This window comes from Choloepus didactylus, chromosome 17 (assembly GCF_015220235.1).
Source record: "Choloepus didactylus isolate mChoDid1 chromosome 17, mChoDid1.pri, whole genome shotgun sequence".
Taxonomy (NCBI): Eukaryota; Metazoa; Chordata; class Mammalia; order Pilosa; family Megalonychidae; genus Choloepus; species Choloepus didactylus.
The window spans coordinates 30,162,434-30,188,451 of record NC_051323.1 but is presented as its reverse complement, the minus strand read 5'-3'; the positions used below and the strand labels follow the sequence as shown (position 1 = coordinate 30,188,451).

The window sequence follows — 26,018 nt, the reverse complement described above, 5'->3', positions numbered from 1 at the left end:
AGATGAATGAAAATGAAAACACAACATACCCAAACTTATGGGATGCAACAAAGGCAGTGCTGAGAGGAAAATTTATATGTATAAATGCCTACATTTAAAAAGGAAGAGCTCAATCAGAGACCTCATCACAAAACTGGAAGATCTAGAAAAAGAAGAGCAAATCCAAAGCAAGTAGATGACAGGAAATAACAAAAATTAGGGTGCAGATAAATGAAAAAGTATTAAAAAACAACAGAGAGAATCAACAAATCCAAAAGTTGGTTGTTTGGAAATGTCAATAAAATTAACAAACTGTTAGCTAGACTGACTATGCTGCTTTGGAGCGATGAACTCCACAAAAGGCCATGTTTTCCTAATCCATCCCTGTGAGGGCAGACCTATTGTGGGTGGGACCTTTTGGTTCAATTGAGATGTGATCCAGCCCATTCAGGGTGGGTCTTAATCTCTTTACTGGGGTCCTTTATGAGGGTGAGAGAGATGAGAAACATCCAGAGAAGCAAGAAGGACCCACAGGAGCTGAGAGAGAGTGAGCCACTGAAACCAGAAGCCAAGGAGAGAAGGATCAATAGACATTGCCATGTGCCTTCCTATGTGACAGAGGAACCCTGGATGCCAGCAGCCTTTCTTTAGAGAAGGTATCTTCTTGTTGATGCCTTAATTTGAACATTTTCATGGCCTCAGAATCCTAACTTATAACTTAATAAATCCCCACTGTTAAAAGACAATCCATTTCTGGTATATTGCATTCCAGCAGCTTTAGCAAACTGAAACACTGACAACAACAACAAAAAAGATACAAATAAAAGAATCAGATACTAAGTACTGCGAACATCACAGAAATAAAAAGGATTATAAGAGGATGCTATGTACAATGACAGCAAATTATATAACCTAGATGAAATGGACAGATTCTTAGAAACTCACAAACTATCTACACTGACTCAGGAAGAAAGAGAAGATCTCAACAAACCAATAAATAGTAAAGAGATTGAATCAGTAATCAAAAATCCTGATACCAGAAGGCTTCAGAGATTAATTTTACCAAACATTCCAAGAAGAATTAATACCAATCTTGCTCAAACTCCTCCAAAAATTGCAGAGGAGAAAACATTCCCTAACTCATCACCCTAATACCAAAGACAGATAAAGATACTACAAGAAAAGAAAATTACAGACCAATATCCCTTAGGAATACAGATGCAAAAATCCTCAACAAAATACTAGCATACCGAAAACAATACATCAAAAGAATTATATACCATGATAAAGTGGGATTTATCCCTTATAATCAAGGGTGGTTAAAAATAAGAAATCAATGTGATATACCACATTAACTGAACAAAGGGAAAAAAACCCACATGATCATCTTAATTGACAGAGAAAAGGCATTTGACAACATCCAGCACCCCTTCTTGATAAAAACTGAGGAAAATTAGGAATAGATTGAAAACTTCCTCAACATGAAAAAGGGCATATATGAAAAACCCACCACTAATATCATACTAACTGGCGACAGACTGAAAAAATTTCCTTCTTAAGATCCGGAACAAGACAATGATGCTCACTGTCACCACTGTTACTCAACATTGCACTGGAAGTTCTAGACAACGTAATTAGATAATAAAAAGAAATAAAAAGATCAGGGATGGGGTTTGAAGCTATATGTACCCCCAGTAAAATAGGTTATTAAATTTAATCCATTCCTATGCGTGTGGAACCCATTTTAAGTAAGACCTTTCAATGAGGCTACTTCAGTTAAGGTGTGACCCACCTAAATCAGAATGTGTCTTAATCCTCTACTGGAGTCCTTAAAAGAGAATGAAATTCAGACAAAGAGAGAGAGAAAGCCAGGAAGCAGGAAGGTGAAATCAATAAAACCCAGGAATAAAAGAGAGAGACCAGTAGATGCCACATTGTGACTTGCCATGAGGCAGAAGGAGCCAAGGATCGCTGGCAGCTGGTCTTTGGGAAGAAAGTATTGCCTTGATGCCTTGATATTGACATTTTCCCAGACTCTAACCCTAAGCTAAGAAATTCTGATTGTTTAAGCTGAACCATTTCTCTGTATTTGCTTGGAGCAGCCTAGGAAATGAAAACAGATTTTAGTACCAGGAGAGTGGGGTGCTGCTATTGCAAATACCAAAAATGTGGAAACAGCTTTGGAATTGGGTAATGGGTAGAGGCCAGAAGAATTATGAGGCACTTGAGAGAAAAGGCCTAGATTGCTTTGAAGAGACTGTTCATAGAAATATGGATGCTAAAGGTACTTCTGATGAGGACTTAGAAGTAAACGATAAATGTGTTATTGGAAACCAGAGGAAAGATGATCCTGGTTTTAAAGAGGCAAAGAACTTGGCAAAATTGAGTTCTGATATTGGATGAAATGCAGAATTTGAGTGATGAACCTGGATATTTAGCTTAGGAGATTTCCAAGCTAAATATGGAAAGTGAAGCCTGGTTTCTCCTTGCAACTTATAGTAAAGTGCAAGAGGAAAGGGATATGCTGAGAACTGAACTCCTGGGCACAACGAAACCAGAAATTGATGGTTTGGAAAATTCTGAGTTTCTGGAAAGTGAGTCTCCAGAATAGCCCTCTACATAGGTGTGCCAGTTTATATATATTATGTTCCCCAGAAAGAAAAAAAAAACCTATTCTATAACACATTCTGGTAAAATACATTGATTAATCTTTTTGACTAGGGTGTGACCTCTTGATTGGATGTTTCTATGGAGATTTGACCCCCATTCAGGGTAGGTCTTGATTAGTTTACTGGAGTCCTTCAAAGGGAGCTTACACAGAGAGCAGAAAGATGAAAATGCCCTAGGATATGCTAAGCCAAAGCCTACATGCTTGCCGACACTTCGAGATGCTAGCCCAGAGTTTGTTCTGGAGAAGTTAAGAGAGGACAAAATGCCCCAAGAGCAGCTGAGACAGACTTTTAGAGAGATGCTTGGAGTTGCAGACAGAAGGATACTTGGAGATGCTAAGCTAAGGATGCACAGGAGCTGTGAGAGTTGTTGAAATACAACCCGGGACCAGCAGATAGCAGCCACGTACCTTCCTAGCTGACAGAGGAGTTCCGGACTCCATCGGCCTTTCGTCAGTAAAGATATCTGTGCTAGTCTGAATGTATTATGTCCCCCAAAACGCCATTGTCTTTGATGTAATCTTGTGTGGGCAGATGTATCAGTGTTGATTAGATTGTGATTCTTTAAGTATTTCCATGGACATGCCACCCACCCAACTGTAAGTGATGACTCTGATTAGATAGTTTCCATGGAGGTGTGGCCCTGCCAATTCAGCATGGGCCTTGATTAGTTTACTAGAGCACTATATAAGCTCAGACAGAGGAAGTGAGCTTGCTACAGCCAAGAGGGACACTTTGAACAATGCAGGTAAGCTGAGAGAGGAGCTGAAGCTTACAGAGACATTTTGGAGATGGCCTTTGAAAGCAGACTTTTGCTCCAGAGAAGCTAAGAGAGGACAAATGCCCCAAGAGCAACTGAGAGTGGCATTCTGGAGAGAAGCTGAAGCCTAGAGAGGAACGTCCTGGGAGAAAGCCATTTTGAAAACAGAACTCCAGAGCAGATGCCAGCCACATGCCTTCTCAGCTAACAGAGGTTTTCTGGATGCCACTGGCCATCCTCCAGTGAAGGTACCCGATTGTTGATGCATTACCTTTGACACTTCATGGCCTTAAGACTATAACTGTATAACCAAATAAACCCCCTTTTATAAAAGCCAATCCATTTCTGGTGTTTTACATTCTGGAAGCATTGGCAAACTAGAACAGTATCCTATTGTTGATGTCTTAGTTTGGACACTTCTATGGCCTTAGGACTATAACTTTGTAACCAAATAAACCCCATTTATAAAAGCCAATCCATTTCTGGTCTTTTGCATAATGGTACTCTAGCTAACTGGAACAGTGAAGGTTTCACTGGACATTGATCCAGTTGGCCAATTCTGTACAAATCAGTATTGGAGATGCAGTTACAGAGAAAGGATCTGTGGAAAGTCCTACTCTCTGATTGTTTGGACCCTTGTGTACTACATGTGAAACCAACAAGTTTTTGTGAGATCTGTATGGATAAAACCACTGTCAGCCTGAATGAAAAGGGTCAGAAAAGGGACAAACTGAAGGAAAAATTACTTCAAGGGCAGAACCATGGAAGCTGAGTTCTGGACTGAAGACATTTTCTTGGGTCAAGAGAACGGGACCACCCATGTGTGCGAAAAGGGTGAGTAGGACCCAGCATTGTTCAGAAACAGTGCTGCCATCCCACTGTTCTTAGAGGTTGGAGCCTGTGCCCCAGGGATTTCAGAGAGTCTGGCTGTCAGCCCAATGCTTGGAAAGGGTGGAGCCTTCACCCCAATGTTCAGGGAGAGCAAGACTGCTATGCAAGCACTTGGAAAGGGCAAGGTTGCTGCTCCATCAGGCCCAGAGGACAAAAAGTCATTCCACAGATGACTCTCAGACCTTCAAATCTAATGGCGTATGCTCTGCTGAGTTTCAGAATAATTTGGGAACCCAAATTCCTGTTTTTCTTCTAATTTCTCCCTATGGGAATGGAATGTTTATCCTATGACTGTCCCTCCATTGTGTATCGGAAGCAGGTAACTTGTTCTTGAGGTTTCACAGGTGCACAGATGGAGAAGAATAGTGCTCTGGGGCAGACCATACTCATAACTATTTTTCATGAGACTCTATACTTAGTATGTTACTGAAATGACTTCCAGCTTTGGGGATATTGTGATGGAATGAATGTATTTTGCATACAGAAAAAACATGTATTTCGGGGGTTTAGAGGGTGGTATGGGGTGGTTTGAAGATATATGCACCCCAGAAAAATATGTTCTTAAATTTAATCCATTCCTATGGGTGCGGAACCATTTTAAGTCAGACCTTTCAATGATGCTATTTCAGTTAATGTGTGACCCACTTCAATCAGAACAGGTCTTAATCTTCTTATTGGAGTCCTGCATAAGAAAATTAAATTCAGACAAATAGAAAATCACAGAAGCAAGAAGCTGAAATCATTGAAATCCAGGAAGAAAAAAGAGAGACCAGGAGATGCTGCCATGTGGCAGAGGTAGCAAGGAATGCCAGCAGCTGGTCTTTGGGAAGAAAGTATTGCCTTGATGATGTCTCTATTTGAACATTATCCTGGACTCTAACTGTAAGTGCATAAATTCTCATTGTTTAAGCCAAACCATTTCATAGTATTTGCTTGGAGCAGCCTAGGAAACTTAAAAAAACAAAAGGCATCCAAATTGAAAAGGATGAAGTGAAACTTTCCCTATTTGCAGATGACCTGATCCCATATATGGAAATTCCACAACAAAGCTACTAGAAATAATAAATAAATTCAGCTAAGTTCTGGGGTACAAGATCAACAGGCAAAAATCAGTAGTGTTTCTGCACACTAGTAATTAACAATCTCGAAAGTAAACCAAGAAAAAAAATCCAAATACAATAGAAATTAAAGAATCAAATATCTAGAAATAAGTCCAACAAAGGAAGTAAAAGCTTGTCCACAGAAAATTACAAAACATTTCTGAGAAAAATCAAAGAAGACCTAATGGAAAGACATTCTGTGTTCACAGACTGAAAGAGTAAATGAAATCCCAATAAAAATTCCAAAAGCCTTTGTTGCAGAAACAGAAAAGCCAATCATTAAATTTATGTGGAAGGGTAAGGGGCCCCAAATAGTCAAAGCCACTTGAAAAAGATGAATGAAGTTGGCAGACACACACTTCCTAATCTTAAAACTTATTACAAAGCCACAGTAATCAAAACAACTTGGTACTTAACAAATGTACCACACCAATGCTAAGAGTCAATAATAGGGGAGGATAAAGGGTATGGGATGTGTCTGGTTTTTTTTTGGGGGGGGGTAATGAAAATTTTCTAATATTGATTATGGTGAGGAACATACAACTATGTTATGATATTGTGTACCACTGACTGTATACTTTGGACAATTGCATGATATGTGAATATATCGCAATGAAACTACTGAAAATATGGAAACATTGAATAATAAATGAACCTTACTTAGACCCCCCCCCCCAAAAAAAAAAAGCATGGTACTGACACAAGAACAGACCAATGGAATCAAATTGAGAGCTCAGAAATCAACCCTCATATTTATGTCCAACTGATTTTTTGACACGGGTGCCAAGCCCACTCAATTGGGAAAGAATAATCTCTTCAACAAATGGTGCTGGAAAAACTGGACATTCATATGCAAAAGAATGAAGGTGAACTTCTAGCTTACACCATATATACAAATCAACTCAAAATGGATCAAAGATGTAAATATAAAAACCAGAAATATAAAACTCCTAGAAGAAAACATAATGAAGCATCTTCAGAACCCTGTTAGGCAATGGTTTCTTAGACTTTGCACTCAAAGCACAAGCAACAAAAGGAAAAATAGATAAATGGGACCACACCAAAAGCAAATATTTCCGTGCTTCAAAGAACCTCATCATGAAAGTAAAAAGACAACTATACAATGTGAGGAAATAAAGGAAATCACATATCTGATAAGAGTTTAATACCAGAATATAAAAAATACAAAGACACCCTTCAACTTAACAATAAAAAAGACAAACAACTCAATTTTAAAAAGGATACTTTTGGGAAATGTCAAAAAGGCGTTTTGGTGAATAGCGCCATCTGCTGGGCAGACCAGGAAAGCCCAGCCTTCAGAAGCTGAATTTTAAAAGACTGTTTGGAGTCTTTCCTAACCCCTCCCCAGGGCCCTTTGGATCTGGTCTGTGCCCCTGTGCGGGTACCTGACTGTGTTTTGGCTGTGAAACACTCATGAAACAACTGTCAAAGAAAAGCCTTAGCACAAACCCAGTCAACAACAAAATCCTAGAAAAGAGAGAGAACCTGAACTTGAGAATAAACCCATTAAGATAATTCGATGCCCAGATATCAGCAAAAAATTACAAGCCATACTAAGAAACAGGAAGATATGGCACAGTCAAAGGAACAAATTAAAAAGTTGGAGGAGATACAGAATTTGGAACAACTAATCAAAGATGTTCAAACAAATCTCCTAAGTCAATTCAAGGAGATGACGGAAAATATGGCTAAAGAGATAAAGGGCATTAAGAAGACACTGGGTGATCCTAAAGAACAATTTGAAAGCATACAAAGAAAAATAACAGATCTTCTGGGAATGGAAGGTACAACAGATGAGATTAAAAATACACTAGAGGTATACAACAACCAATTTGAACAGGCAGAAGAATCAGTGAGTTAGAAGACAGGTCATCTGAAATCAAACAGACAAAAGAACAGATACATAAAAGAAAGGAAAAAAATTGAGCATGGTTGCAGGAAATTGAATAACAGCATGAAACTGTCATGGGTGTCCCAGGAAAAGAAGAGAAGGGAAGAGGGGCAGAAAAAAGAACACTTAAGGAAATAATGGCCCCAAATTGCCCAACTCTTAAAAAAGACATATATACATATCTCCAAGAAGTGCAGTGTACTCCAAACAGAATAAATCCAAATAGACCTACTTAAAGACACATACTAATTAGATGGTCAAATGCCGAATATAAAGAGAGAATTCTGAAAGTAGCAAGAGAAAAGCAATTCATCACTTAAAAGGGACACCCACCCAATAAGACTAAGTTCTGATATCTCAGCAAAAGCCAAAGAGGTGAGAAGGCAGTGGTACGATATATTTAAGATACTGAAAGAGAAAAACTGCCAGTCAAGAATTCTTTGTCTCACAAAACTGTCTTTCAAAAATAAGGGAGAGTTTGAAATGTTCACAGATAAACAGTAACTGGGGTTGGTTAAGAAGAGACCTGCTCTACAAAAAATACTAAAGAAGCTGTGCAGGTTAAAAAGAAAAGACAGGAGACAGAGCTTGGAGGAGAGTGTAGAAATGAAGATTATCAGTAAGGGTAACCAAAAGAATAAAAAGAGAAAGAAAAAATAAGCTATGAAATATAAAAGCAAAAGGACAAACTGGTTGACGTAAGTCTGCCTTTACATTAATAACACTGAATGTTAATGAATTAAACTCTCCAATCAAAAGATACAGATTGGTAGAATGGATAAAAAAATGCAATCCATGTATATGCTATTTACAAGAGACTCATTTTTAGTACCAGGGATACAAATAGGTTGACAGTGAAAGGCTGGAAAAAGACATTCCACCCAAGCAGTAACCATGGAAGACATGGGGTAGCTATACTAGTTAATAATAATGTATCAGTATTGGCTCATTAATAGGAACACATATCATATTAAGGTAAGATGTCAATAAGGGGGGAAAGGGGTGTGGGTTGTATGGGAACTCTGTACTACTTTCCCAATTTTTCTGTGAATCTAGATTTTAAAAATAAAGTCTATTATAAAAACCTGGCCCCACACCCGCCCGCGCCGGCCGGGCTCGCAGTCACGCCGCCCGAGGCTGCAGCTGCGCGTCCTGGGGCGCGGCGCCCAGGGCACCCAGGCGCGGCAGGCGCGCTAAGGGTTCCGTGCCGGGGACCCTGGCGCCCTGGATTGAGGGGGGCGGGGAAGGGGCTCGAGAGCGGAGCCCGCGGCTGGGGCGGCAGCGCCGGAGAGGACGAAGGCGCGGCGGGGAGCGGATCTTCCGAAGATGGTTTGGCTTCCTTGGAGATTTGGAGATCTGATGCCACGATGAGGACTCACACACGGGGGGCTCCCAGTGTGTTTTTCATATATCTCTTTTGCTTTGTGTCAGCATACATCACCAAGGAGAACCCAGAAGTCATGATTCCCTTCACCAATGCCAACTACGACAGCCACCCAATGCTGTACTTCTCCAGGGCTGAGGTGGCGGAGCTACAGCTCCGTGCAGCCAGCACACATGAGCACATCGCCGCCCTCCTCACCGAGGCTGTGCACACCATGCTCTCCAGCCCCTTGGAGTATCTTCCTCCCTGGGATCCCAAAGAGTACAGCGCCCGCTGGAACGAAATCTATGGAAACAACCTGGGTGCTTTGGCAATGTTCTGTGTGCTGTATCCTGAGAACATTGAAGCCCGAGACATGGCTAAAGACTACATGGAGAGGATGGCAGCGCAGCCTAGTTGGTAGATTTTTGTCTTTTTCTTCTTACTGTATTAACTCTGCAAGTTCAAGAAATGAAACCATATTCAGATGAAATCTCAGAGGGCACATTTTTCACATACTTGTTTCTATGGGGAGTTGGAGGGAAGGTTACTTGTTTTAATTGCCAGTGGCTTGTGAGTGGTCCAGAGTTTCAGAAGACCTGGTTATGTCCATGTTTAAAGTTAGAAGGAAAATATTTAGAAACACCCTAACCAAGGAAAAAAATAATTTGCTGAATTTAGTAAACAGCATCCTCTGGATTGTTGAGCATTCTTTCCCCCTTGTTGAATAAGCATATGTTGTCATCATCTAGAGTTAGGGTTTGTTTGACCCCAAAGTAGCTGAAACATTTTGCCAGCAACAGATTTCAGCCAGTTAGGACATATTTGCATTTTATGACGTTGAGGAGCTATAAGTCAGCCTTGGGGGATTGACTGGCATTTTATAAATAAGATTCTATCCATTAGCCAGCAAATTGCCCAAACTTGTGGAAAAACCAATGGTGTAGAGTAATTGTATGAGGAATCCTCATTATGTAACCGTTTACTGCCAGAAGTTCAAGATTTGAGAACAAATTTCCTGTCCTTTTTTGATTACCTTAAGTTTACTTTATTTGTTTATGATTATGCCCCCAACTGCTTCCAAAACACATATGGAATGAATTTGCTAAACTATGGGTGCTTTCACTTAAAATGTGTTCTAATACACATTCATAGTTCACTTACACTAAAAAAAAAAATTGCAAACTATATGATAATGAAAAAAATGTGACTTAAAGGGCTGGAGAGAGCTCATTCTTTAATGCTTAGATAATCAGTGTATGCATTTAGTGCTGTGATGAATTATGTCTTGTAGCTGTCACAAGGGTGAAGAGTGGTGGCAGGCAAGTTTCCCAGTAAATTTCTACCAGTATGGTTAAGAATACTGTGTGCTTCTAGAGTTTGAAAGACTTTCTGGAATTTCTTAATGAAAAAGAATTGAAAGGAACTGAAAAGTGTGGGACAAATTGCCATTAAATCCATATCATAGGTGATTTTTTAAGGCTTATTATTTGTTAGGTATACATAGTAACTTTGAACGTTATGATATTTTAGGTTGAAAAGAACCTTTTTATTTTGGTTTGTTTCCATGATTAGCTATATAGGCAGCCGTTTCTGACTTTGACTCTGACTTTTGACTAACTGATTGTATTCTGTCCCTGGCACCAAGAAAGAAAATAAAAGATATAAGGAAATTTATTTGATATTTGAACTACGAGTTCAAGTATTATAGTAACTCACTTGATATTATAGAATCAATTAGGTAAAAATGGCAACCATGTTTACATTATTTAGAAAAAATCCTTTGCTGTCTATAAGGACTTTTTTAAGGGTTCCTTTTGTTTTAAATAAATATGGGGATTTTGGCAGATTAAGATATTGATGAAAATGTTCTAGAGAGATAGTTATTGCTAAGTCATCTATTTCATCTCATAGAAGAGTAACCAACTATGAAGGAGTACCATTTTGATGATATTTTAATATAAATACAATAATGGTAAGAGACTTGCAATTTTATGCAGGACTTATGCAATTCTATTATTATAGTGTAAAGCATTCAGAAATATAAATACCAACTAGAATGCCTGCTGTCCTTAGAGAGGAGTAGACCCCTTCCATGTAAAAGAAGGAAAATAACTTCAAATTAAAATGATAATTTTGACATGGTTACTACAAGTTCAGATTTACTGATTATTGGAAACATGTAGAAATTTATTAGAGGACTAGTACTTTATTCATGACAGTATTGATAACAATAGGAATAACTCTATGCCATTAATCAGTGACCCAAAAAGCCAATCTGTGACTTAATAGAGCTAAGCACTTAACTTCTTTCTTTCAACCTCCAGGAAGCTGAAAGTCAGAAATTGAGGATTTACCTTTACATCCAGTTCCTAGTTCCAGAGGTGATATTGACATAAAAAGCATAAAAAGTTGAGCTACCTGAACATTTTGTCTTGATACTGTTGTTAGGTAATTCTTTTTAATGATTTTATAGAAATTTTAACTTAGATTTAACAATCCCTAGACTTTTAAATTTTCACTTAGATTTGTGGTTGAACATAATTCCTTTTATCTTTTAATTTTTATTCTAGTAACATATGTATAACCTAGAATTTCCCCTTTTAACCACATTCACTTATATAATTCAGAGCTGTTAATTATATTCATAATGTTGTGCTGCCATCACTACCACCTATTACCAAAACTTTACAGTCAACTCAAATAGAAATTCTGTGCAATTTAAGCATTAACTCCCCATTCCTACCCCCAACGCAGCCCCTGGTTGCTTGTATTCTAGATTCTGACTCTATGAATTTCCTTATTCTGATTATTTCAAATCAGTGAGCTCATGCAATATTTATCCTTTTGTGTCTGACTTATTTCACTCAACATGATGTCTTCAAGGTTCATCCATTTTGTTGCATTAATCAGAATTTCATTAAAAATTTTTTTTTTCTTTATTAGAGAAGTTGTGCAATCATACATAAAATACAGGATTCCCATACACCACCCCACCACCAGTACCTTGCATAGGTGTGGAACATTGGGTACAATTGATGATAGCACATTTTTATAACTACTCTTAATTAAAGCCCATGGTTTAACTTAGGGAGAATTTCATTCTTTTTAATGCCGAATAATGTTCCATTGTATGTATATACCACATTTTGTTTATCCATTCATCAGTTGGTTTATCCATTCATTGGTTGATGGACACTTGGGCTGCTTCCATCTTTTGGCAGTTATGAATAATGCTGTTGTGAACACTGGTGTGTAAATATCTGTTTAAGTCCCTGCTTTCAATTTTTTGGGGTATATATCTTATAGTGGGATTGAAACATATTTACTTTCTGGCAACTTAAAAGGCTGTTAAATGTTTTTGCATATCATCTCCTCTGTTTAACTTGCTCAACTAGATCATATCCGTACTATATGCAAGGAAGAATATTGTAGGTGTTGTCATTGTCTTAGGATATAATTCACTTATAATTGATTTCAGAAAATAAAAGGCTAGTTCTTGTTTACAAAATTGAAAAAAAAAAAAAAAAAAAAAAAAAAAAAAAAAAAAACCTGAAGGACACAGATTAGCAGAATGGATAAAAAAAAAAATCTGTCTATATGCTGTCTACTTGAGACTCACCTTAGACCCAAAGATACAAATAGGTTGAAAATGAAAGTCTGGAAAAAGATATTCCATGCAAACAGTAACCACCAAAGACTGGGATAGCTTTACTAATATTGGACAAAGTAGACTTTAAATGCAAAAATGGTATAAGAGACAAAGAAGGACATTACATATTAATAAAAAGGGAAATTTACCAAGAAGAAATAACAATCATAAATATCTATGCACCTAACCAAGGTGCCCCAAAATACATGAGACAAACATTGGCAAAAACGAAGGGAGTAATAGATGTCTCTGCAATAATAGTTGGAGACTTCAACACACCACTCTCATCAATAGACAGAACATCTAAACAGAGGATCAGTTAGGAAACAGAGAACCTAAATAATATGACAAATGATTTAGATCTAACAGACTTATATAGAACATTGCACCCCCAAACAGGATATACACTCATCTCAAGTGGTCATGAATCTCCAGGGTAGACCACGTTAGGTCACAAAAGAGGTCTCAACAAACTTAAAAATATTGAAATTATACAAAGCAGTTTCTCTGATCATAATGGAATGAAGCTGGAAATCAATTAACAGAGAACTGGAAAATCACAATTATATGGAGATTAAACAACACACTATTTTTTAATGTTTTTCATAAGCTTTTTAAAAATCATTTTTATCATATTTTTTGTTGTAGAATACAACATATATACATAGAAGTGATAAATTTCCAAATGCAATTTAACAAGTAGAGAGCAAATTTCAAAGAATATTATAGGTTACAGTTCCATAGTTTCAGTTATTTCCTCATTATGAAATATAACATATACACAAAAAGGTAATATCTTTCAAAGTATGATTTAACAAGTAGATAGACAGTAAATTTCTGAAGTTGTTATGTGTCATAGTACCATAGTTTCAGTTATTTCCTTATTGTGAAATATAGCAGATATACAAAAAGGTATAGCTTTCAAATCACAATTTAACAATTGGCTATAGAACAAATTTCAAAGAATGCTATAAACAATGCACTCACAATCAGTGGGTCAAAGAAGAAATTGCAAGAGAAATCAATAAATAACTCAAGACAAATGAAAACAAGAACACAATATATCAAAACTTAAGGGATGCAGCGAAGGCAATGTTGAGAAGGAAATTTATAGCCCTAAACACCTATATGTTTTAGGTGTCAAAAGGAAGAGAGCTAAAAATCAAAGACCTAATTGAACACCTGGAGAAACTACAGAAAGAACAGCAAACTAATCCCAAAGCAAGCAGAAGGAAAGAAACAACAAAGATTAAAGTGGAAATAAATGAAACTGAGAACAAAAAAAAACAATAGGGAGAATCAATAAAACCAAAAGTTGGTTCTTTGAGAAGATTGATAAAATTGGCAAACCCTTAGCTAGACTGACAAAAAAAGAGAGACGATGCAAATAAATAAAATCAGAAATGAGACAGGGGCATTGCCACCGACCCCACAGAAATAAAAAAGATCATAAGAGGATATTATGAACAACAGTATGCCAACAAATTAGACAACTTAGATGCAATGGACAATTTCCTAGAAACACATGAACAACCTACACTGACTTGAAAAGAAATAGAAGACCTCAACAAACCAATCACAGGTAAGGAGATTGAATCAGTCATCAAAAACCTCCCCAAAAAGAAAAGCCCAGGAGCAGTAGGCTTCACAGGCGAATTCTACCAATCATTCCAAGAAGAAGTAACACCAATTCTGTGCAAACTCTTCCAAAAAATTGAAAAAGGAGGGAACACTACATAACTCATTCTATGAATCCCACATCACCCTAATATCAAAGCCAATAGAGATACTACAAGAAAGCAAAATCACAGACCTATCTGTCTAATAAATAGAAATACAAAAATCCTCAACAAAATACTTGCAAATTGAATCCAATAGCACATTAAAAGAATTACACACCATGATCAAGTGGGTTTTATACTCCGTATACAAAGGTGTTTCAACATAAGAAAATCAATTAATGTAATACACCACATTAACAAATCCAAGGGGAAAAACCACATGATCATCTCGATCGATAAAAAAAGCATTTGAAAAAATCCAGCATCCTTTCTTGATAAAAATACTTCTAAAGAGAGGAACAGAAGGAAACTTCCTCAACATGATAAAAGGCAAATACGAAAAACCCACAGCTAACATCATACTCAATGGTGACAGACTGAAAGCTTTCCCTCTAAGATTGAGAACAAAACAAGATGCCCAATGCCACCACTATTATTCAACATTGTGTTAGAAGTTCTAGTTAGAGCAATTAGGCAAGAAAAAGCCTCCAAATTGGCAGGGAAGAAGTAAAACTGTCACTATTTGCAGACAATATGACCCTATATTTAGAAAGTCCCCAAAAATCTACAACAAAGCTACTAGAGCTAATAAACAAGCTCAGCAAAGTGGTGGGATATAAGATCAACATGCAAAAATCAGTAGTATTTCTACACACTATTAATAAGCAATCTGAGGAGGAAATCAAGAAAAAAATTCCACTAACAATAGCAACTAAAAGAATCAAATATCAAGAAGAAATTAACCAAGGATGTAAAGGACCTGTATTCAGAAAACTAAAACACATTGCTAAAAGATATCAAAGAACACCTAAATAAAAGGAAGGATGTTCCATGCTCATAGATTGGAAGGCTATCTGTCGTCAAAATGTCAACCACACCCAAACTGATTTACAAATTCAATGAAATCACAATCAAAATTCCAACAGCCTACTTTGCAGAAATGGGAAAGCCAATTGTCAAATTTATTTGGAAGGGTAAGGGGCCCTAAATAGCCAAAAACATCTTGAAAAAGAATGAAGTTGGAGGACTCACGCTTCCTGACTTCAAAGCATATTACAAAGCTACGTGGTCTAAACAGCATGGTACTGGAATAAAGATAGACATACTGATCAATGGACTCAAGTTGAGAGTTCAGAAATAGATCCTTGCATCCATGATCAACTGATTTTTGACAAAGTTGCCAAGTCCAAGCAACTGGGCAGAGCAGTCTCTTTAACAAATGGTGCTGGGAGATCTGGATATCCATATCCAAAAGAATGAAAGAGGACTCCTATCTCACACTTTATACAAAGACTAACTCAAAATGGATCATTGACCTGCATATAAAAGCCAGGACCATAAAAATCCTAGAAGTAAACAAAGAGAAGACCCTTCAAGATCTTGTGATAGGCAGTGTTTTATTAGAAATGAAAGAAAAAAATAAATGGGACCTCCTTAAAACTGAATACTTTTGTGCTTCAAATGAATTTGTCAAGAAGGAGAAAAAAGCAGCCTCTTCAATGGGAGAAATGATTTGGAAACCACATATCTGATAAGGGTTTATTGTCCAGAATATATAAAGAAAGCCTACAACTCAACGATAAAAAGACAACCCAATTTAAAAATGGGCAAAACAAGTCAACAGTAGTTCCAAAAACCTTAAAGAACACCTGGATCCCTATCTGAGACTCTATAGAGGTTTCACTTACTAAATTTATTCTTCAGAAGCTTAAATTCTTCAGAGAACTCCCATGCCAGCTAAGCCCCAAAACCCAGAGGCAATAGCCTCTTCAAGAACATCAACTAGATGTGTCCCCCTTTTTTCATAAAGTTGACACCCCTTTTTTACATGAACAACATAGGGTGGTCACTGCCTAGACATCTCTGAAGATCAGAAAAGTGATTAACCTAGAGGAAGGGGTAGCAACAGACAAGATGGAATTTAGCAAAGAATTATGAATACTGAATCTTTCTATAATTTTATTTTTCTTAGTTGCTGGGGTATTAGAATAGCTAGAAGGAAAGAACTGAAATAGTGAAACTGTAACACATAGCATCCTTTGAAATTTGTTCTATAACTACTTGTTAAATTGTAATTTTAAAGCTATCACTTTTTGTATATATATGTTATATTTCACAATAAGGAAATAACTGAAACTATGGTACTATAACTCATAACAACTTTGGAAATTTCCTATAAAGCTACTTGTTTGAAAAAAAACTATGGTAACATGTTTAAGATACAATATTCTTCTGCAAGTTCACCCAACTTGAAATATATGCCCCTATTGTAAAGAAAACAAAACAAACTAACTAATCTCAGGTGGTAGACATCAGGACAGTGCAACCCTAAGACTGAAGGTAAGGACTGGAAGCTGCATGAGAGCCTCCCGGGGTTCCCATGATGTTCTGTTTCTTGATTTGGGTGCTGGTTAAATGGGTGTACTCATTTTGTAAAATCTTATCAAGCTGAACATTTATAATGTGTGCACTGTTTTGAAGGATGTTATTATACTTTAATAAAGTTTACCAAAAAAATGGGCAAAAGACATGAATAGATATTTTTCCAAACATAAAATACAACTAGCTAAAAGGCACATGAAAAAATGCTCAACTTCACTAGCTGTTAGGAAAATGCAAATAAAACCCACAATGAAATATCATTTCACACCTACTAGGATGGCCACTATTAAGGAAATAGAAAACTACAACTATTGGAGAGGATGTGAAGAAACAGGAACACTTATTCACTGCTGGTGAGAATGTAAAATGGTATAGCCACTGTGGAAGATAGTTTGGCAGTATCTCAGGAAGCTAAGTATGGAACTGCCATATGATCTGGCAATCCCACTACTCAATATATATTCAGAACTGAAAGCAGGGACATGAACAGACATTTTCACACTGATGTTCATAGCAGCATTATTCACATTTGCCAAAAGATGGAAGCAACCTAAGTGTCCATCAACCAGTGAATGAATAAACAAAATGTGGTATGTAAGTATGATGGAATATTGTTCAGCTATAAGAAGGAATGAAGTCCTGATGCATGTAACAACATGCATCAGTTGAGTGCCAGTCACAAAAGGCACAAATATAGCTTGATCTCAGTAATATGAACTAAATATAATAAACCAACTCATGGACTTAATATCTAGAATATAGGTGACCAGAAGATAGGATGAGAATAGAGAATGGGGAACTGATTCTTAATTTGTGCTGAGTTTTTTTAATAAGGTTGACTGTAGATGTTTGGTAGTGGATAGAGGTGACGGTAGCATGTTATTGTGTGTTTAAGTAACAGTGCTCAACTGGTAGTGTGATTGTGGTTGAAAGGGGAGGCTTAGGAAAGCTAGATAATGAAGCAAAGTACTATATAACATAGCGAATCCTGTTGTGGATGATGAAGGTGGTTAATAGTACAAATATAAGAATCTTCTTCCATGAATTAGAACAAATGTTTGACACAACTAACAGGTGTTAATAATAGGGTGGTATATGGGAAAAAATACACCTAATGTAAACTATGGACTAGAGTTAACAGTACTTCTTTGGAGACCACATATCTGATAAAGGCTTAATATCCAGAATATATAAAGAATTCCTTCAACTTAAAAACAAAAAGACAAACAATCCAATTAAAAAATGGGCAAAAGACCTGTATAGACATCTCTCCAAAAAAGATATACAAATGGCCAGGAAGCACATGAAAAGATGCTCAATATCATTAACCATCAGGGAAATGCAAATCAAAACTACAATGAGATACCATTTCACACTGAGTATAATGGCTGCTATTAAAAAAAAAAAACAACAACAGAAAATTACGTGTTATAGAGGATGCAGAGAAACAGGAACACTTACTCCTTGCTAGTGGTAATGTAAAATGGTGCTGTCTTTGTGGAAGACATTTTGGCAGTTCCTCAGAAAGCTAAGCATAGAACTATCATACGACCTACCAATCCCACTATTAGGTATATTCCCAAAAGAATGAAAGCAGGGACTCAAACAGATATTTGCACACCAATGTTCATAATGGCATTATTCACAATTGCCAAAAGATGGAAGCAGCCTAAGTGTCCATCAACAGATGAATGGATAAATAAAATGTGGTATATACATATGATGGAATATAATTCAGCTGTAAAAAGGAATGAAGTCATGATACATGTAATAACATGGATGAACCCTGAAGACATCATGTCGAATGAAACAAGCTAGACACAAAAGGACAAATATTGTGTGTGTCACTGATATGAAACAAGCTAACTCACAGAGTGTCAGAATAGAGAATATAGGTTGCCGGGGGATAGGGTGATGATAAGGAATGGCAAGTTAAGACTTAAAATGTACAGTTTCTGTTTGGAATGATGGAAATATTTTGGTAATGGATGGTAGCGAAGGTAGAACAACATTTTGAACTCACTGAAACATATATCCAAATATGATTAAAAGAGGAAATGTTAGATTTATATATGGTAACAGAATAAAAATAAAAGTAAAAAAAAAAATCCATGAAACTACAGTACAAAAATAGCCCAAAGTTAAACAATGGACTTTATAGTACAATTGTAAAAACGTGCTATCATCAATTGTAACAAATGATCCACACCAATGCAAGGTGTTGGTGGTGGTGTGATGTGTGGGAATCCTGTATTTTATGCATGATTGTTCTATAAACCCACAACCTCTCTAAAAAGAGAAATGCTAGAAGCAAACACAGATAGGTAAACATGACACTAAAGCTGGAAACAAAGGAAAAGACTGACAGAGGAGCCTACATAAAAATAAAAGACTTCCTTCAGCAAATACACACTTTAGGCCAGATTACAAGATAAATAGGAACACTTTTATAACTATATTTCTAACAAAGGTTAATACTTCTAACATACAAAGAGCACTAGTAATTTTTTAAAGAAAACGTTAATATTGCAATTTTAAAATGAGTATAAATCATGAATAGGCAGTTCACAAAAATATAATCAAAGAGTACATGAAAGATGTTCAGTTTCATACTAAAGCAATGAAATGAAAATTAAAACACGTTTTCTAAAGGACACAATCTTTAAAATGTGATTTAGTTTTGAACCAGTTCATTATATTTCTGTGAACTTATTGTAAGGAATTTATCAGGTATATGTTCAGATTTATATATATAAGAATATTCACCTAGCACTGCTTGTGGATGCAAAAGCCTGGAGATACCCAAAAAGTCCAACAATATGAGGACTGTTGAACAAATTATGATATCCATACAGCTATCAAAAATGATCATTTTGTAATCTACAGTAATTTACCTGTTGAAACGTTAACACATTTTTCTATTAAAAATTACTGTCGTGTGTACATATGAAAAGTTTCTGCTTATATAGCAACGTTAGTGTTATTTTTGGGTGCTGAAATTGTGCTGTTTAACTTTCTTTTTTTACATATACTTTTATATAGTTGGATGGTTTCACTGCAGGTAAAATACAGCAGGTATTTTTTTTTTTTCAAGTAGGTATTCTTACCATCAGAAAAACAAATTATACTATTAACTTGTTGCGGGAAGATGGGCGCTGGGAAGATCCCATACCCGCGGAGGGAAGTAAAAACAGTAGCTCCCGACGTCCGAGCCTCGCCCCTGAGGACGAGGGCGGCCGGAAACACGCCACGCGGGACCTCAGGAATTCTGGGTAAAGAACGGACACCGCATTCTCTCACAAATAGGAGACGCTGTTACCTTTTAAAAGAAAAACCAATTCTTCTTTCCTTTAATACCTCTCCATTACCATAAGCGCAGCCTACGGGCGTGCCTATACTGAGATGAGCGTAGGGGCGGGAGGGAGAGGGATGAAGATTTTTCCCTTGAAAATGAAAAACAGATTCTCCCGCTCCTCTCCACTTCCGGCTCACACAGGAGGGATTCGAAGCCGCCCCTGACGAACCTATTTCTAGAACTGGCGACCAGAGGGAACGAGGCAAGCACGATACTGTGTTTCTAAACCGGCTGTGAAAGGATTGGACGCACTTTGCCTGGGGGGCGTAGAGGCGAGACACGCTCTGATTGGTCCGCGGCCCTCAGGCTGGGCGCGCTAGGTGGCGATGATCGGGCGGGGGTGCCCGCATGCGCAGAAGCGACCCTCGCGCCCTCCTGTACCATCCAGGGGAGCGTTTATTTCAAGGATGGGTGGGGTGAGGGACGGGTGTATTGCATTGGCCTCGAGAAGACTCCGTTTAATCTCGGTCCCATAACTAACAGCCTGCGGGAGTCAAGAAAGGCTTTCCTCCAAGGTCAGCCCCGCAGGGTCAAGAGACGTGTGACCCTCGAGCGAGGCCGCGCGCTGCTTGTGGGCGGTCAGGGCAGAAAGGGCTAGGCCGCTGCCTGTCCCGGCGGAACCGAGGGCGGGGAAGGCGTGCGCAGGACAGCGGGATGGGACGAAATGACTCCTCCGGACATCCTAGCTCAAGCCATCGCTTGTTAGCGAAACCGTTCAGAACTGTAGAAGGCGGAGAGACCTTGAGTGACTTACACCGTAGCACACAGTAGGAGGGTCTTCGTTTCTAGTAACTAAATGCAATTTGATAAATGTGTGTGTGTATATATATATCCTTTGATGTAGAGTTAAGACTTTTTTTTTTAATAATAAACTTTATTTTTAGAGTAGTTTTGGGTTTACAGAAAATTAGAGTTCCGTAATAACCCCCCCACCAGTACACACACACACACACACACACAATTTCCCCTATTATTAAGGCCTTTCATTACTGAGGTTTGTTATGGTTGATGAGCCAGTATTGATACATTAGTAACTGAAGTCCATAATTTACATTAGGGTCACTCTTTGTACAATTCTGTGGGTTTTGACAAATAATGTCATGTATCCATTATTATGGTATCACTGCCCTAAAAATGCCTTGTGCTCCACTTAATCATGTAGCCAAGACTTGTTAAATTTGAGTTCTCTGTTTGGAGTTCATCGATAATACCTCCATAAACCACACAGTAATGCATTACCTATTATGGAGTTTCCATTTCTTTTACGTGGAGTAAGAACTTAAAGATGCTAATGGAGCAATCGGAGTGCAAAATTCTAGATTTTTAAAATTTTTTTCTCTAATGTTTTTATCTTTTCTCACCGTAACCTAATTTGATAGCAGTTGTGTGTTGTATGTGTGTGTAATTCACTTTCATTTTGATTTTCAGAGAAACAACTCTTTCACTTATATTTAATCAGCTTTTCTAATATTGAATAAAATTACACAATTACAATAACAAGTACAACTTACATACATAGATTTAGGAACAAACAAACTCTCCTGGTAAGCAGACAACTCAACTGGTGAAAGCAGAAGTGCACAGGCATGTTAAGAAATAGACTACCAGACACAAATGTTCACTTTACTGTGGGCTTTATTCAATTTGTTTTACAGAGGGAATGGACAAGGAGGTTAAACCAGTGAGTTAGTCAAGTACAGGTCACTGAAGTGAGCCTCTTTTGCTCCACTGTTTCTCCAGATTTCCAGGGAAGAGATTTATTTCTATAGATTTATTATACTTATGTATAAGAGTAAATTCGTAGGATAAATCTCTAGCTTTGTACTTTTTTACTTTTTTTTTATTTGCTTAAACATTATGGAATCTGTACTACAGGACAAGCCCTATGCTATACCCTAAGGATTTAAAGATGAGTAAGACGTGGTTTCTGCCCTTGAAAATCTAATTATAGAAAATATAGCAATAGAATACTCAAAGTTGCATTCAAAGTCACAGTTACTGGACATACACATTAACAACAGGGCCTCTAACAACAGTGTATATATAAAAATCTCCTGGGTGCCTCTTAAAAATGGTTATTACCACTTTAATTGTGCTCTTCCTCCCCAAGCCTCATAACCTCACTCTAATCATGAGAAAAAAGTCAGACAAATTTCAATAGTCAGGCATCCAACAAAATACCTGACCAGTACACCTTAAAACTTGTCAGGGTCATCAAAAACAAGTTGTCACAACCAAGAAGAGCCTAAGAAGACATGACAGCTAAATATAATGTGGTATCCTGGATGGGATCCTGGAACGGAAAAAGGACTTGAGGGAAAAACTAAGGAAATCTGAATAAAGCTTGTATTTCGGTTAATAATATGTATTGATATTGGTTCATTAATGGTACAAATTGTGCCTTACTATGCAAGATGTGAATAGTAGGAGAAAGTGTGTGTGTATAGTGGGAGAGTGTAATATAGGAATGTCTGTACTATCTACTCAATTTTTCTGTAAATCTAAAATTGTTCTAAAAATAAAGTTTTAATTTCTTTAAAATGTTTATTCCTGTGCTCTACCCTGAATTCAATAATTCTGAGGGAGTGACTGGGAATCTATTAATAACCTGCATCATTCTGAGCTAGGTGATCCATACAACCACACTTTGAGAAACACTGCAGGTTTAGAAAAATATAGCATTCCACAGAAATTAGAGGTCCCAGTGAATGACAGTATGTATGTGTTAGCAATAAATACTTGGGCTCTCTCAAGTAATGGAGATTTATTACAGGACTACACAGTCGGTAAGTGAGACAAGAATCCCACAGAAATCCTAGAACAGGAATCAAAGCACAGCCAAGTCTCATAGAGACAGAACTCTAGGCATCCGTCTCTAAGACTGGGTTTGGAGACTTCAGTGTGTTGTTCCACCTTTAACATGATTCACCTGTTCTCTTGATCTCTGCTTCCCTTTGGAGCCTTTGTTTCCATCTTCCGTTATTACCAATTAAATTTTCTTCATGTTTTTCAGTTTAAATTGCCAAGAGAAATTATCCTATTGTCTTAGTCACCATTTGTCACCTCTCATATGAGCAGCTTAGCTGCCCTTGGTCCAATACAGAATGGAAGAGGAAATGGATGGAAGAAGTAATATGGAAGGGGTAATATGGAATAGAACATGGTGTTCAAGGAATAGCCAGCCACTTGACTGGAACTATGCAGGGCAGATTTTCATAGAAAGAGTTATGGGTGGGGAAGGCATTCTAAATATTTCCTGATTAGTACTTGAAAGAGACAAATACAACTTGAGGGTTGAGGATTAAGTTCTGGTTATACTGGTGATTCACAGTTATTTAACTTAATGATTCCTAAATACCTACTGAATCAGAATCTCTAGGAGAGGTACCCAGAAATCTGTACTTCAAATGGATTTATAAAGTGACCTAGGACTCACTGGAATTATTTTCTTGTGAGTTTGGAAGAAAATTGAAGGAGGTATATTTGTTAAAATTCTCTTTAAGTGACCAGAATGTTAAAACATTTTTAAAAGCCTTCATTGTTGGTCATCATGGTAGAGAGAAAAGAGAACGCAGTAAAACACCAGCTCTTAAATATTTTGCCTGGAAGTTGACACATGTCCAGTTTACTCACATTTTACTGCCAAAGCAAATCACATTACTTCTGATTTCAGCAGGATGGGGATATATAATCCTGTCACAGGGAGAGACACCACAGGAAAGGGCACCAAATATGTGTCAATAGATAGTCTTTATCTACCACGTAAAGACCATGGTCTTAAATGGGATTATTTTAAATTATATTTAATCTTACTCCAGCACTAATACTTTGACCAATTTATCTCCTGTCCCCAGCCTTAGCGTAGGATCAAAGAAAATATCAAGTGATGCTGCTGCCATTGTTGTGTGATTATAGGAGTGTAGTTTTTGTGCCAGCGTATCATTGAGATATTATCTCAGCAGCAAAATATCTATTAATACATTTTCTGTAGCTAGAACAGTTACTTCTCAGTAGAACTTCTGTTTTTCACTTTTAGGATACAAAATCATCTGGTTTCTTTGGAGGGTTTAGCTTTATAAATACTAAGTGTTTCTAATGTTATTAGTTGAACCTTGCAGTAGACATTGTGAGTGTGTCCACCAGCTGTGTAGCAGCCATGTCATTGTGAGAGAAGGAAACCTAGTTCTTCTTAGTTCCAGAGATTAGCTCTGATTTGCTTACCCAATCAGACAAAGCTATCCCTCTTGTTACAGTAACTGCCAGGCCTAAGCAAATCATTTCATGGTATTCCCCTGAACAAGGGAAGAATATGTTCCAATTTGGACCAATGCAATATGAAAGGTGAGTTGGGGGACTCTGAAAAAGAAGGTTGTGCTCCTTTCTGAGAGAGCCAGCAGGTGGATGACCACTCATCCTGGTTTACCTGGGACTGAGGGGTTTCCCAGACACAGAACTTTTAGTGCTAAAACTGGGACAGTCTCAGGCAAACTGGGATGGTTTGTCACCATAGATAACAGAAACCAATGCCTTTTTTCCTTCTGAGCAGTGTGATACAAGGATATGAAGCCTGTAATGTCTGAAGACTTTTTGCCAGAAAAAGAGAAGCTAACCTTATAATGAAGTTGTCACAGGAGGAGACTGACCAGAAACATAGAAAGAAATTGGGTTCATCATGCCATCAAAAATCCCCTGAATCAAACTAATTTGAAAGCCCACTCTAACTCTGGTCCTTCCAGTTACATAAGCTAATAAATCCGCTTTATTGTTAATGCCAATTTGAATTTAGTTTCTGTTACTTGAAATATAAGGATTTCTCAGTTTTGTGGAAGAGAATGCTAGTTGACCCTCAATAATCATTCTTTCCCATTCAATAGTAACAGGATATCCAATTTTTAGGTGGATATAACTTCCCATTGTGTGAGTATTTCACAACCTTTCCTGTGGTGGGGTGTGGCCATGTGGCTATGTTCTGGCCAAAAACTTATAAGCAGAAGGACTGTGCAACTTTCAGGAAGTGTCCTTAAAATGGAAGAGTCATGTGCCTTTCATCTTCATCTGTTCTTCTTTCTCTGATGGCTCAACTGTTACAGCCATTTTGGATTATGAGATAATCATGAGGAGTTGGAGGTCACGCATAGAAGAGCATCTAGAAAGAAGGAACCTGGCACCTGGGTTCCTGACATAATGAAGCATCATTTCAACTTTGGACATCCCAGTTCCTGCTTTACGTGCAAGGAAAGTAATCTTATTTTATGCAAGCTACTATTACATTATGTGTATTTTGTCATTCACAGCTGAACCAAATTCTAGGTAACATTAAATTATGTATGTTTCACTATGTGCTTCCTTTTAAGTCAAACTCTATCATGTAACTTATGAGGCATAAATGACTCCCACTCCAAATTTCTGAATTATTTGAATTTTTATGTGATAAATGAGCATTACTAGCACATATTGCAAATAGAGAGATACCAAAAGTGGAGGGATGGACATGAATGCATTTTATTTATAATATACTGACTTATAATATATGTTTGACTTATAATACATATATACTTATAATGTATTTTACTTACACATTAAATCCTCTAATTAGTAGAAATTCAAATAAGGATTAAATAGTTCAAAATTATAATGTTAATATTGGGGCCTTGAAATCTCTTTTAAAATTTTATATTGTCACTTTAAAATATTAGAAAATTAAAATGTTATAACTCAAATTATCACTTCATAACCTCTCTAAGAAGTTTCCAATTCTGAGTAAGATGGAGTAAATACATTCCACTCTGTCCAAGCTAACCTGTATTCAGTGCAGCCCCAAAGCCTGAAGTGCACATCAGTGTGGTCAGAGAGAGCTCCAGAAGAAGCCTTCTAGTTCTGGCTTGAGGATTGGGAAAGAGGTTCCCTAAAGAACAGAGAGAATGAGGTAAATCACCTGCGTTTTGTTCAGTAGGATCTTAAAACTCTGAGGGAAGGAAATCATTCTCTCCAATCAACCACAGCTCCCAAAATTCTGAGGGTAGGACAACCTCCCCCTCCTTGATTTTTTTTTTTTTTTCATTTCTGTCCTCTTTCTGCTTGACTCAGACACAGGCACAGTCACAGGAAGTATACAGTAGAATGGGGTATATAAGCCCAGTTTTCTGATTAAAGAACCAAGGAAGAGGCCTCTAG

At 37.4% G+C, this 26,018-nt stretch overlaps 1 protein-coding gene across 2 annotated transcripts; it reads left to right on the top strand.

The window, feature by feature from the left end:
• Nucleotides 1–8,428: 8,428 nt before the first annotated feature.
• Nucleotides 8,429–11,562, top strand: LOC119512433 (dermatan-sulfate epimerase-like). 2 transcript variants are annotated; one of them, XM_037807083.1, is made up of 2 exons: nt 8,429–9,090; nt 11,002–11,562. In XM_037807083.1, exons 1-2 carry the CDS (start codon nt 8,679–8,681, stop codon nt 11,007–11,009), a joined length of 420 nt encoding a protein of 139 aa, XP_037663011.1. In that variant the 5' UTR covers nt 8,429–8,678; the 3' UTR covers nt 11,010–11,562. The 2 variants fall into 2 exon arrangements, with proteins under 2 accessions (XP_037663011.1, XP_037663010.1); XM_037807082.1 differs by having other exon boundaries at nt 8,429–9,094.
• Nucleotides 11,563–26,018: the final 14,456 nt, after the last annotated feature.

Coding starts and splice junctions, on each gene's coding strand:
- LOC119512433 (XM_037807082.1), top strand. CDS start 8,679: ATGAGGACTCACACACGGGGGGCTCCCAGTGTGTTTTTCATATATCTC. Junction 9,095..11,001: donor ATGGCAGCGCAGCCTAGTTG/GTAGATTTTTGT, acceptor TTCAACCTCCAG/GAAGCTGAAAGTCAGAAATT.